General features: G+C 37.7%; 1 protein-coding gene across 1 annotated transcript in view; it reads left to right on the forward strand.

Moving 5' to 3' along the window:
- TAF4 (TATA-box binding protein associated factor 4) overlaps positions 1–13899 on the forward strand; it is a 36419-nt gene extending 22520 nt beyond the window's left edge. The window contains exons 5-16 of the mRNA XM_030288560.4: positions 1101–1220; positions 1933–2055; positions 2762–2851; positions 3897–4151; positions 4355–4499; positions 4993–5107; positions 5712–5881; positions 6480–6610; positions 7249–7374; positions 8761–8817; positions 8913–9032; positions 12360–13899. Of these exons, the coding sequence (XP_030144420.2) occupies positions 1101–1220; positions 1933–2055; positions 2762–2851; positions 3897–4151; positions 4355–4499; positions 4993–5107; positions 5712–5881; positions 6480–6610; positions 7249–7374; positions 8761–8817; positions 8913–9032; positions 12360–12527 (1620 nt within the window). The 3' untranslated portion in view covers positions 12528–13899. The remainder of the gene's footprint in view (positions 1–1100; positions 1221–1932; positions 2056–2761; positions 2852–3896; positions 4152–4354; positions 4500–4992; positions 5108–5711; positions 5882–6479; positions 6611–7248; positions 7375–8760; positions 8818–8912; positions 9033–12359) is intronic.
- The last annotated feature ends 219 nt before the right edge of the window (positions 13900–14118 follow it).

A 14118-nucleotide genomic window follows, 5' to 3' on the forward strand; every position in this document is an offset into this window, starting at 1 on the left:
TGAAATTCTCCACATGGCTTCCAGGCAGCAGTGATACAATATGATTGCTGTGGCCTAATCTGCCTCATTGTGCTTTCTTCATCCTTTGAGTAGACAGGATTAGAGAGTTTTAATTTAAAACATGCAGGTTTTGCTATGCATCCAGTTAACCTTTTTCCCCTCAGAGAGCCTTTCCCTATGCCAGTGATCTTTCTAGATCTAAGAGTTCATTTACCTAACTGAGTCTCCTTAATTTGCACTGCTGTTATACAGGAAAAAAAAATCACCATCATTCCATCTGCATATTTTGTGCTGTAATGAGCACACCATGGACTTCATTTATCCTGATTAAAAAAAAAAAAAAAAAAAAGACAAATTAAATCCTTATCTCCCTTAGTTTCTCCCAAAATACCAAGAAAGTTACCTTTGGCAGCAGGGGAACCTCTTTTTTTGTGCATCTTTATATAAAGAGCAAGTTTACAAATGATTTGTGAACATTCTGAGTGTCAGTTGTAGCTTGGTAGGAACTTGTCTGTCAGACTGGGTTGTTGTTAATAATTATAGACTGTTGGAAGCCCATCCCATGAATGAGCTGTGTATGTGAAAGGATCTTGCTTGTAATTATGATTCTTTGGAGCTGATATTTCTACTTCAGATTAACAATTTGTCTACAAAACTAGAAAAATGTTTTGGCTGTTACTCATCACGAAGACCTTGGTAAGACCAAAGCTCTTGTGTCAGTTGTGCCTTTTTAAAAATTCCTGCCTTTGGAAGTGACATTTAATGAAACAGGGGCAGAAAGATAAATTGAATTCACAGGAAGTCATCACTTGTTTTAGTTGAGTTTTGAAACCCCGCTGGCTGGGATTATGTTTATCGTATTTTATTCAGTGACCAAAAATCGTGCAATTTTTAATCAACTTTTGGCATTCCCGTTTCCAATGTTTTTAGTGCCATCTGGTGACCGTTTCCTTCCACTGCACCAGACCATGAGCAACTTATTTATAGCAGCTGTGAAAAGTGTTCTACTACCCTGTGGCTCATCTTCTGTTTGATGGCTCAGGAAAGCAGCTCCTTGGTACGTTCCACGGAAAATAATCTTGTGTTTTTATTCTCTGCAGCCTCAGATCGTTCTGGGTGGTACTGCACAAACAACCACATTGGGGACAGCAACAGCTGTACAAACTGGAACTCCTCAGAGAACGGTGCAAGGGACAACGGCCACCTCCACTGCTGCCACAGTAAGAGTCTGAGAAATGTAACATCTCTTTTTGTCCACTCACACATGCATGATGTGCATATATACACATACGTGTAAACACAGATGGGAGTGGAGGTTAGTAAAGATGCAGGAATTCTGTGAGCTGTTGACCTTGAAAAGGTAAACTTTAATAGAGCCATATAATTTACAAGGTGTGGGTAGAGGTCGCTTGAGTTTTGATAGGTGTCAAAAGTGTTTTTGTTTCTCACAGTATTAAAGCAGTCATTTAAAAATATATTAGATATATTTTATAGAACAGTGAATTGTTCAGCACTGTAGAAGAGAAGGGATAAGCAGCTGGCAGTGATTGATTCAAGCTGCATTTCCAGGATGGCAAAACAGGGAGAATCCATGTACTATGCACTGTGAAACAACAGCTTTACTATTTTTTGAACTGCTAAAACATATATTTTCCCATAACAATGTGCCATTCTTAAAATACTTGGTGTTTCCTAATTTCATGAAGAATCACAATTACTTAAATTCTGGTAACAAAAATGTACAATATGTATGAGTATATGAAAAAAAAAATTCAGTCTCTTTATGCTTTAAGGTAAGGGATATGTTTCTATAACTATTATTCTGTACTGATAAACTAAGAACTTTATTTCATGGAGTGTATGGTCAGATCAATATCAAGAGGAGTTTGTCTTTGTTTCTCTGATTGTTTTCCTTTTACCATTCCTTCTAAGGAAACAATGGAAAATGTGAAGAAATGCAAAAACTTTCTGTCCACATTAATAAAACTGGCATCATCTGGAAAACAGTCCACCGAGACTGCGGCTAACGTGAAGGAATTAGTACAGAATCTGCTGGTAAGAAAAGTTCATCAGAAGTTGTAAAATACAGTATCTGGGCAAATTCAGACTCAGAATTGGTTTTTTGTGGGTTTTTTTTTTTTCCATCAGTGGACAGAGTTTATAAAATCTGAGCTAAATCAAATTAGCTTTGCCTCTTCTGAATTAAAATAGATGGATAAATTTTCCGTTAAGTTTATTACTGCTAATATTCATGCATGAGAACATGAATTCAGTTGGAGTGTGAGTAATGCAAGTAGTGGCTGTTTAAATTCTACATTTTGATAAAACAATTAATAAAAAGATGTATTATGTACTTGAGGGAAAACACTACAGCTGGTGCAATAGTTGACTGTAGGAAATCACAGGTTTTTACAAAAAAAAAAGGTAATAAATGTTACCTGATATATTAATATGAAAGTTTGACATATTTAGTATTTATAGAATGAGTGCTGGAATTGTTTAGCCTACGTGTTAGCAACTTTTAAGTCATAGTGAAGCTGTGTATTCCAGCATGCAGTAACCAGAGGTCTTTAGTTCTTATTACTTGAAATTTGTAGTAAAGTTGGTTACTACCATAAAGCTATTGGTAACTAAAAATAATGAGGGATGATAAAAGCACTTATTTTCAGTATGTTCCCAAGTCTTAAATTTTTTTTTTGTGTTGGATATCTGTAAAAGTTAATTTCTAGAAGTTTGTTCATTTGGATTTTCTGTTTTGAAGGATGGAAAAATTGAACCAGAAGACTTCACCAGCAGGCTCTACAGAGAACTTAATTCTTCACCTCAACCTTACCTTGTGCCTTTCCTGAAGGTAACTTATCTTCACTACTCTTCCTTTATCTCTGTGCTTATATATCAGCAGCAATGAACACAAGCACATCCTTTGCCATTATAGGTGGACTTCCAAAATCATGTTAAAGCAAATTTTAAATGGTGCCTGGTTAGGCTTTTGCTCCCTTAAAAAATGCTTTTTGTGTCTTAGTTCCTAGAGTTTGTTACTGTGATTCATTGCCATGGTCAGTAATGTAACTTCTACCATGGTGACACATTGTAGCTCTTTTGAGAAATCAGAAAAGTTTTCTTTCTGTGACGGAAACCACAAACCTATTTTATTGCTCTCTTTTTAGTCTTAGAAAGCAAAGGGATTCAGTGATATAGAAAATTGTACCTTCTGGGGAAGTTTTGCCTGTGCTGTAAACTGGTTTGGATAAGCAGGAAATTTGTCATCTCCCAGTGATAAATCTCCCAGTGATAAATCACTTTTGACATAAATTTTATAGTAGTTCAGCAAATCTCAAAATAGTATTTATTGCAAAACATTTACCATCACTGAAAATACAACAGCCCTGAATTGTAAGAATGTAACTGCTTGATTAATGTACGATTATGGGATATAGTTGTAGGTGTGTGTTGACATTTCTGGGTACTTAAATGCTTCCAACCTTGAGCTGTTCCTGAGGACAAAAATTGTTGCTATAAGAAAATGACTAATTCAAGAAGCCACCAAAACACTGTGGTCTCTGTTGAGCTATTCTGAAATCTTCCCTGCTGTTCCAGTGTGACTTTTAAGCTGTAGGATGACAGTCAAGGAAGGCACATGGCCTTGGGTTGTTAAATACATACCAGAGGTTCCAGGTAGGCTGCATAGCCTAGATACCCATGATATCTAAAAGGTATTGTCCGTCTGTCCTGCTAATTAAATAGGAGCAGGTTGGTATTTCTGTGTGCTCACCTTTCCTCGGGTGCACACAGACCGATCCAGTGGACTGAAAATAAACACTTCGCTTCTTGACAGTTAATATTGTGTGAGCCAGGATTAAACAACTCAGCCAAACTCTTTCCTTTCCCCTTTTCAGAGGAGTTTACCTGCCTTGAGACAGTTGACACCAGACTCTGCAGCTTTCATTCAGCAGAGCCAGCAGCAGCAGCCGACGACGCAGGCGACGATAGCCACGATCCCGTCGGCAGCAGCCGTGCTGCTGAGCTCCTCGGTGCAGCGCACGGCGGGCAAGGCCACTGCCACTGTCACCAGTACCCTCCAGCAACCTGTCATCAGCCTCACTCAGCCCACACAAGTTGGTGTCAGTAAACAAGGGCAGTCCACGCCACTGGTATGTGAGCTGAAGTGCAGCATTTTTTATTGCACAGGGTTTCATTTTGATTGTACTTCTTAAGTTAGTGGTTTAGCTCAATCAAAGATCTGAGAAAAAAAGTGTAACTTAAATTGCATCTTGGTTAAAGTGCTCTTAGGGTTTGTTCTTGCCACCTGATTCTCAGATTATTTACAGTTCTTTTTTTTCCTTGTTATTTGCAGGTTATCCAACAGTCTCAAAAAGCAGGGGCATTGATAAGGCCTCCACAAGTAACGTTGACACAGACCCCCATGGTGGCACTGCGGCAACCACACAGTCGTATTATGCTCACCACTCCTCAAATCCAACTGAATCAGCTTCAGACAGGTAAGAGGTCAAGATACTTGTCATATGCCATATTTGATAGTGTTACCTGAAATGTGGTTTAGGGATTGCTTGCCCAGAGAAGCTGTTGATACCCCATTCCTGGAAGTGTTCAAGGGCAGGCTGGATGGGGCTTGGAGCAACCTGGGCTAGTGAAAGGTGTCAGAGGGGTTGGAATGAGATGATCTTCAAGGTCCTTTCCTGCCCAGACCATTCTGTGGTTTTATGAATGTCAGTTCATAAGTGCCCTGTTTGTGCTACTGCTAAAATCTTCCAATGTATAGTGCCATAGTGGCTGGGGGTACAGATCTATCAGGGCAGCATTGACAGAGAAATGGAATTATGTGGGAAGGGTCCTGTTTTTACCTGGGTGAAATGCTGACAGAAGCTGTTGAGGTCAACTCTTTGTACCAGACCTATTGCTGTAACTACCTGTGACTGGCTTGCACGTGTGAACTCTTACTGGTGGAGTAAAATCCTGTCTGTCTTCTTGCAGTACCTGTGGTAAAACCAGCAGTATTACCTGGAAACAAAGCTATTGCCACTGTTTCGACACAAGTAGCTGCTGCTCAGAAGAATAAACTGAAAGAACCTGGGGGAGGCTCTTTTAGGTGAGGAACTGTATGTTTATGCTTGGGCAGCTGAACTCAGACCTTCCTGGTGCTGAATCCATCTGGGGAAACTCACAATAACCTTGAGGTGGATTTTCTGGGGGTAGATTTACTTCTTCATTAAAGATTTCAACAAACAGCGCTGGACATACTCGTGCCAGACTGGTTTTAGCATTTAGCTGGCACTAAACCTCATAAACAATTCCTGCCCAGACAAGCAAGTGGAATTCATTCCTTCACTTCTCCCAGCTCTGCATGAGTTACTCAGTGAGGTACAGCCTGTCTTGGTGGTGAGGGCAGATTATTATTGTTTTGTAGTAGTGATTTGTCTGGTCTCTTATTTCTCAAGGTGTTGAAACATTACATAGGAAAGGATCTTGGAAAAAACAGGAAGTATAAAATTAGTACTCTTTGAAGTCAAAGCAATAATTTCTCATTTACAAACAAATGAGTTGTATTTTATTATATCACAAAAACAAATAAAATGTAAAATTAATTATTCAGGTTTATGGTGGAATTCATTATGTGCAGCTGTGGTATCATAGCAGTGTGTGCAGATAAGCAGTAAATGTTATGATTATAATAAATTTTCCTTCCTTTAAAGGGATGATGATGACATTAATGATGTTGCATCAATGGCTGGAGTCAACCTGTCAGAAGAAAGTGCTCGGATATTGGCGACAAACTCTGAGCTCGTGGGCACGTTAACAAGGTCCTGTAAAGACGAAACCTTCCTTTTCCCAGCACCTTTACAAAGAAGGATATTAGAAATAGGTATGTTATTTTATCTTGAACATTAATAAAAACAAATTTCACTACTCTTAGGTTTAATTGAAGGCATTTCCAAAGAAATTGATTTGAATAATTAAAAGTTGTTGGAGTCGTTACCTTCTGGTATTTTCTGGTATATTCAGATGCTTGTGGGAAATAATTTGTCATGAATAGTGCCATGGAATAGCAAACATAGATTTGCCTTCTAAAGTGATGGCAGTTCAACATCAAAACTATTCAATCTGGCTGAAAGTCTGACTGTATAAACTAATGAGGTGTATCAAGCATGACACAAACAATGAAATAAATCCAGAATAACTTTTATCAGCTTTACTTAGTAATTTAGAATTGATGTTGGAACAAAATGCAATCTTGAATTCTTTGTTACACTGTAGTACAAAGCATTTATTAATAGATTGTCAATTTTGTGAAACTAATATGAATTTTAATATGTGTGTAATTTCCTGTTTAATCCTTGTCTGAGAATAACATGCAAATCATATTTAGAAAAAGGGATTAAAATTTCTAAGACTGAGATTTTACTCATATTTAGTTGTATTGTAAAATGATTTTTTGCAACCCACTTGTGTTCTGATTGTAGGTAAAAAACATGGAATAACAGAAATCCATCCTGATGTAGTTAGCTACGTATCACATGCTACACAACAAAGACTACAAAACCTCGTGGAAAAACTATCAGAGACTGCTCAACAAAGGAATATTTCCTACAAGGTAACTGTATTTAATTGCTCAAATCAAATGACAAAATTGCACAAATTCAGCAGGCTGTGGTGTTGACTGTAATGCAGGAGTTCAGGTGTTCTTTTTTCTGTGAAATCAGGTTGTTTATTCTCTTTGACTCATTCACCTTCCATTAAGATATTAATACACATGGGTGACTGGAACTTTTCAGCTTGCATATACAAAATGCTTTTGAAACAAATGCAGAGAAGCTGTGCCCTCCCCTTTATTTATTATGTCAAATGTGTAGTGTGTGAGTGATTGTAGAGTCAGACAGATAAAGGACTGCTTTGAATTCCCAGGAGACTGCTATCTGACAGATGTGTGTTCCTAATAGATGCAAATGCCTGAGCAGTATTTAAAAAACCACACAGCTCTGTGAAATACGTTTGAGAGGTTAAAGCTGTGATATTAGTTTAGAAGTCAAAATCTGATGATTCATGGAATAGAACAAAATGCTTTTAAGAGTTCTAGCTGGTTTGACTGGTGTAAATATACTCCTGCTATTTGTCTGAAAAGGACAAAGTGAACATTGGAGCTTTGAATGTGCATGTTCTTCCCCAGTACAGTACAAGTTAACAGCTTTGTTTTTAAGGGAGTAATGAGAAACGTATTTGCTGTATTTTCAGGATGATGAAAGATACGAACAAGCAAGTGACGTTCGGGCACAGCTCAAGTTCTTTGAACAACTTGATCAAATAGAAAAGCAGCGCAAAGATGAACAAGAAAGGGAAATCTTAATGCGTGCAGCAAAGGCAAGTGCTTGGCTTTCACATGTGTTTGCAGTGTCAGTTTTGACATCAAAACTGCAGAGTTTCTTCTCATTCTAAAACACTTGCAATGAAGGGGAAGACTAATCTTCAAAGATGGAACTTGATTAATGTGTTCTTAACTAGAGCTCAGTTTTGCTTTTCATTGTAAAGCATGGGAAACAGCTTCTTTGCCACTCTCATTGCGTGTTCCCAAATTAAAAGGAGTCTTGAAATTTAGTTTTTGCATTTTGCATTGGCAAAGAAAGATGAATTTTATAGCTTGGTGGTACTCCTAAATGTAATAGAGAGGTTGCAGGTATTTTGGAGACTAGAAATAGAATTCAGAAAGATTTTTTACAAATTGGAGAAATACAATCAATAGGAAGCAGTGATGTAAACATGAATGTGAACATTAAACTGTGGCTTTACTCAGTGAATATAGGATGAATATGATTAGATAAGAGTACCCTAGAAATAATTCACAAAACAACCTATGTTTTCTGTTAGTTTTGTGAATCAGCATGAGTTGACATGTCAAAATCCAAATTGATTTTGTTGTTGACCTAAAGAATGTAAGGGATTAACAACACTCAGGATTTGATAGGACAAGAGGAAATGGCCTCAAGTTGCGTCAGAGGAGGTTTAGATTGAATATTGAGACCAATTTCATCACTGAGAGGGTTGTCAAGCCCTGGAACAAGCTGCCCAGGGCAATGGTTGAGTCACCATCCTTGGAAATACTGTGTAGACGTGGCACTTGGGGGCATGGTTTAGTGGTGGGCTTGGCAGTGCTGGGGAGACAATGGACTTGATGTTCTTAAAGGTCTTTTCTAATCTACATTATTTCATTATTCTAAAAGTATGACACACACAAGGAGTGCAGGTGCCCAGTGAAATGGGCAGTTGCTGATGTAAATGGTCTTGGGTCACTCAGGTGCACTTTCAGCCTGCAGCCTGACCTGTGTGTGTAGGTGTAGCAGAAAGATCTGCTCTGAGTAAGTGCTTGGTTACCCAGCAAGGGGAGGAATTGTTCCAAAAAATACAAATCTGATTCCTTTGTTCATATGCAAAGTGTGTAATTGAGTTCACAGATCTGTGTAATTTGTGTCTTGTAATGGTAGCATTTAAGACATAATTGCCTGGCTACTGCTTTGCTATCTTTAACAAAGCAGAAAAATGGGATGCCTTTTTCAAAAATAGAAACATTAAGAAAAGGAAAACTTTTAATTTCTAAAAGTTGTTTACCACTGTTGCCCTCTATAGATATTCCCCACTTCCTGCTGAAATTTAAGAAAAGCTTTCATATATAATCTTTAACTGCTTTTGTAATTGAGTTAATTTTTCTTTCTTTTCCTCCAACCACCTCCTGCTCATCCTTTATCAACACAGTCTCGATCTCGACAGGAAGATCCAGAACAGCTTAGGTTGAAACAGAAGGCCAAGGAGGTGAGTGCTGATCTTAACATAAACTTTTATTTTGGAAGTTTTGTTTTGGAAGTTGAAAGAGAGATAATGACCCATCCTTGTTGTGGCACACACAGATGCAGCAGCAAGAGCTAGCACAAATGAGACAGAGGGATGCCAACCTGACTGCGTTAGCTGCCATCGGTCCCAGGAAGAAAAGGAAAGTAGATTCACCAGGATCTGGATCAGGGACAGAGGTACAGTATATAATTGCCACCTTTGGTTTTGCTGCCTCAGCCTCTGTGCAAACCTTTCTGTTGAGAGCTTTTTCCCCAGTTTGTGGAAGCTCCCTGAGCAGCAGAAGTGTTTCGTGTTCAGATTTGCTCACTCCAAGGCTAGGATCAATTTTTAACACCTGTAGTGGCACAGGGAATAGAACCTGAGTGGTCTTTCCCTGATTCATGAACCTGGAGGGACATTAGAAAAACCCATCTCTGATCTAAGAAGTCTCAGCTTTTTGGACCTCCATAGTTCTGGAAGGAGATTTTTGTTGTTACAACCAATCTAACTTGAAGTGCAGAGTAATGCTGAGGTAGGTGGGGTGGTAGAATTCAGTCACTGCTAAATTTGACAGCAGGAACTTCAAGTTACAGGAGCTTACCTAATTTTTCTCTTCAGCAGTTGATTTGCCTTAGTGTCTCCACAGCACATGAGTTTGACCAGTTCCATCTGATCAGGATGTTCTTGCACGTCCTCTTTATATTCTACTGTTGAATTTGCCTTTTAAAAAATTCTCTGCAGACTAGGTATTGGAATGTTCAGTGCCTGATTCATTTCATTTACATTCTGCTACATGATTATCTGCTGTATTTCTAAACAAGTTAATAAACAAGAAATGGTATAAAATTGCTTTCTGCATGAGACATTCAATATGGGATTTCTATAATGTTTAAAAAGAACAAAACATTCTTGAAAATTGTCATTTGTTGGACCAAAAGCTCTCTTTATAATTTGAGGATTTTCCCCTGTGGGGTTTTGTGTCTGATAGCAAGTGACAGAATAGTAATAGTTTAATAGTCCTGTTTATTACTCTTTGAGCATTCTTAACTTTCAGTGCTAAAGCATTTATACTGTAGAAAAGCCTCAAAAGAGTTCACCTTGTTTTATACTGAACTGTTGGAAGTAATAATTTACATGTGCTTGACATAAAATGGTAGAGAAAAATCTGAATACTAGTAAATGTTATTTTTGTTTATAAAAAAATCAAGTCTCTTGAGCATCTTTTAAAGTAATTTTAAGTTTTCAAATTCACTAAAATGTCTGTTACTGAGAATAAGACTTGTTTTTATATAAGCTGACAAATTACTCTATTAAAGGTTTATAGATGTGATTTAAAATTATGAAAATTACAGAATGGGGCACTTTGCAAAGATAGATGTGTACACAAATGAAGTTGTGTCAGAGGAATATGCTGAAGTACCTCATGCAGAGTTAATGTTGGTATTGCTTACTCCTGCATGCTCAGCTGTGCCACCTTAATGGTCTGTTAATGTCACTTAGGTTATGGGATGTATTTTGCATCTCCTGTGAACACTTGTTTGTATTTCATCTAAATCTGACTAATTTAGTTATCTTGGATTAATCACTGGTTAACCAATTAACTACAGGTTCCCTGGAAATCCAATCTTTTTGTCTGCTTAATTAAGAAGCAGCTGCCTTTGATCTGATACTCACAGCTGTGCTTTTGCTGCTGTGTCACTTGACATTTTTAAATTGGGCTCCACTTGTCACCATTTGTATGCAGTTTGTGGTTAAGGCATATTACAAGAAGTGTGGAAAATAAGGTTTGTTGTTACTTAGACACAGTTTTGTAAATGGAAGCTTTTGATGTCTACAAATGCTGACTTTTAATTACATGTAAAATCACTTCTAAGTGGTAATTGCACTGTTTTGTTTCCAAATTCAACAAAACAGGTTGCTGTCAGTTTGAGAGTTTTATCTCCATGCGATTTTACTGAAAGTTATCAAAAAGCTTCTTAACTAATTCCATACATAATTCTGTGTCTTTAAAGAGTCCTGAAATTTTACTTTTGCATTTCAAGTATTATGGTCTACATAATAAAGCTCAGGCTTGAGCTTTCACTGAAGAATATTTAAAACCCAAGAATAAAACCACTTCCAGCCAATATTTCTGTTCTCTAGCAATCATATGTATGTGAGAAAATTTAATTGGTGTCCAGTACTTTCCTGCATCTTCTAATTCCCACTGAAGTTGGTGAAAATTAGATGGCCAAATTGTCCAAGTGCCTTAAAATATCTCTTGAAAATCCAGCCTTTGAAACAGGATTTTAGGATTTGGTGTTTGCTGGGTCAACACAATCAAAAATCAACACAATCAAAAATCTGACTTTACTGTGGTGAAGCTCTGTGGTGAAGCAAGTTCACCTGCACTGACCAGAGTTCCACTAACCCAGAGTTATCATTTCTAGTGCAGGTTTAGGTTTGTTTGATCATCAATAATGTTCATTGATTAAATGCACTATTTTCACACATGTTAGTGGGAGCCTCAGCAGCTTATTCACATGGCCCATGCACCACTCTAAATTTCGGCTTTTTCAAATCTGGGGTGTTTTTATTTAGAAAAAAAATTGAAAATCCTCCAAACACAGTGGCAGATCAGTCTTTACTCACTGCTGGGGTGTGTTCGGTGTCATGAAGTATAAAATTTCATTTATAAAAGACAAGATAACATGGGGGAGAATGAAGGCGAAGCTGAGCCTCAGAAATGGAGCCCGTTCCCAGCAGAATTAATTGATTATTCAGTGAATCCCTGCCGGCGGACAAAGATTCCCGGCTGGAAGTGGGGGCGCAGCCCGGCTCCGCTCCGCGCGCGCCATCTGCCGGCCGCGGCGCGGTGCTGCAGCTGCAGCCGCTCCCGGTCCCGCTCCGCGCCCTTCCCTTCTGCTGTTCGCTTTCTTCTTCTGTTTTAAAAATCATTCGAATTGCAATATCCGCCTGTTTATCCTGCTGCTTCGGGAAACTCACAGTGTCCACCAGAGGGATGAGTGATGCTGAGAGATGGAGAAGCATTCCGGGGTCATTAGAGAATATGGGACTGTATCTAGGAAAGCTTCTCCTAAGTTTAGTCCTGAGCTTGGTTACAGCTGTTGTCATCAGGAGAGCACCCTGCCATGGAGATCAGGGGGATCTAGGACATGATTCAAGAGCTCAGAGTCCTGGAAAAAGGACTGCTCCCCAGGTCATCCACAGCTCCTTGGCATCTGTATGCTGAAACTGTGAAGAATCCTATACTTTCTATTTGGTTTGGTTTGGTTGTTGGGATTGCCTGTCCTTAGCACCTTCCTAAAAACACAGGCAGTGCTTTGGGGCTTATTTGTCTGTATTGAATGACACTGAAATCTTGTGATTGTTCAACTGTTATTAATAAATCAGAATTAAAAAGGAAATCTCGAATCTGGTAGCATACAGCTGCCTGACTATGCAGTTTTTAGATCATGTTTTCTCTGAAAAGTTTTGGAATGCTTTTAGGCATGGACTGATTGACCTGTTGTTGTGCTTTCCAGGGATGTGGTTCGAGTGCAGCAGTCCCAGGCAGCTCTGGAGTTGGAACAACCAGACAGTTTACGCGACAAAGGATAACGCGGGTGAACCTCAGGGACCTCATATTTTGTTTAGAAAATGAGCGAGAGACAAGCCATTCACTATTGCTATACAAAGCATTCCTTAAGTAAAATGGAAAAGATCAAGGTATTTTTGACGGAGAGACGCCTGAGGACATTTTTTAATATATTTGCAAATGACGCCTTTTTGTAACAAGCGAATGGGATATTGTTTAAAAAACAACCACCTCTTTACATGGAACAGTTTTATATTCCTGTTTATAAATAAACTCTTCAATATAAGAGAAATACATTTCTGTAACAGTGAGGATACTTACAAGGCCTGTGGATACTATAAAAGGACAATTAAATTTTAACTCATCTCTTGATTGAGTGGCCTTCTTGCCAAACAAGCCATATATAAAGACTGATGGAATCGTTTAGCAAATAACTAGCTACCCTTTGTCAGCCCTGTAGCAGTTTCGACATTAATTGTTCATTTTAGTTCAGTTTTATTCAACTAAATCCATTACATAGGCATATGTCTACAGCAGATGACCTCATTTTGTTGAGCTTTTTTTTTTTTTTTTGAAACAGTCAGTTAGCAAAGCAAACTGATTTTTTTAAGAATATTTATCTTTCCCCCCAAATGCTCAAAATCTAGAGGGATATACAGTTAATTTTAAACATAACCTCAATTTTAATCACATTATTGCTTATTAGAGGCCCTGAAATCCCATAAAGGAGGGTTACTTCTGAATGTTTTAGCAGCATCTGTAAAAATGCATTTTGTTTGCTATAGTTTGTAAAGCTGTAAAGTTAAAAAAGGAAAAAAAGGAAAAAAAGAGAAACCTTTTCAGCATAAATATATTTTACTTGCACTGTGTTTTTTAGCTAAAGTGAAAGCTTAGATTAAATGAAATCAGAAGTTGAGAGGAATCATCAAAAGACTTTCTCAGTGTGAATCAAGTGTTGAAAAATGGTTGGTGTATTTTGTCAGTAACTGTACATAATTTTTGGCACATAACATAAAAATGGCTATGTAAACTATAATTATTTTGCTAAAAGACTGTATGCAAGCTGTGGGCCTACTTTAAAGATGTCCAGAGCAAAGTCCCTTCTTTGTACCTATTTTTTTATTACAAATATACTAATTGGTTCTTTATATTTTCAGAGGTTATTGTATTAAATTGTCTATTGATAGTACTTTTATGACTGTAAATACTTTGGCTTTCTTTGTGTGAACTCTCATGGTAGAATTTAACTCTCTTGCGTGTAAACTGAATGCTGATCAGTATTTTTATCAACACCTGACAACTGTTACACCCCTTTTATTTTGTCTTTTAGGAAATCCTGTCTTTCCATTTTTTTTTCATGTAAATTTTGCACAGTTACTTGTTCATATGTAAATATTTTACTTTCAAAAATGAAGTTTTTAATTGCTATTGTTTTATATAGGATTGAAAGAAAATTAACTCCTTTATTAAAAACAAATTTATCTGTATTTGCTAATGTATTTTTCTCTCTAAATCTTTTCTCCACTTGGATTTATTTTTCTTGGTACAGAATGGGGATGCTGTTTGCTAAAGATGTGCTTTGGGATGTTTTTATACTGTTTTGTTTTATCAGTATTTTGGAGGTATGTGATTTCAGGAATCTTGGCATTTGATTGTTGTCTTCGGGGTCTTGGAGTGGCATCGGTGGACCCAAATCAGTGGGTTTG

The sequence above is a fragment of the Taeniopygia guttata genome, chromosome 20, assembly GCF_048771995.1.
Source record: "Taeniopygia guttata chromosome 20, bTaeGut7.mat, whole genome shotgun sequence".
In the NCBI taxonomy this organism is placed as follows: domain Eukaryota; kingdom Metazoa; phylum Chordata; class Aves; order Passeriformes; family Estrildidae; genus Taeniopygia; species Taeniopygia guttata.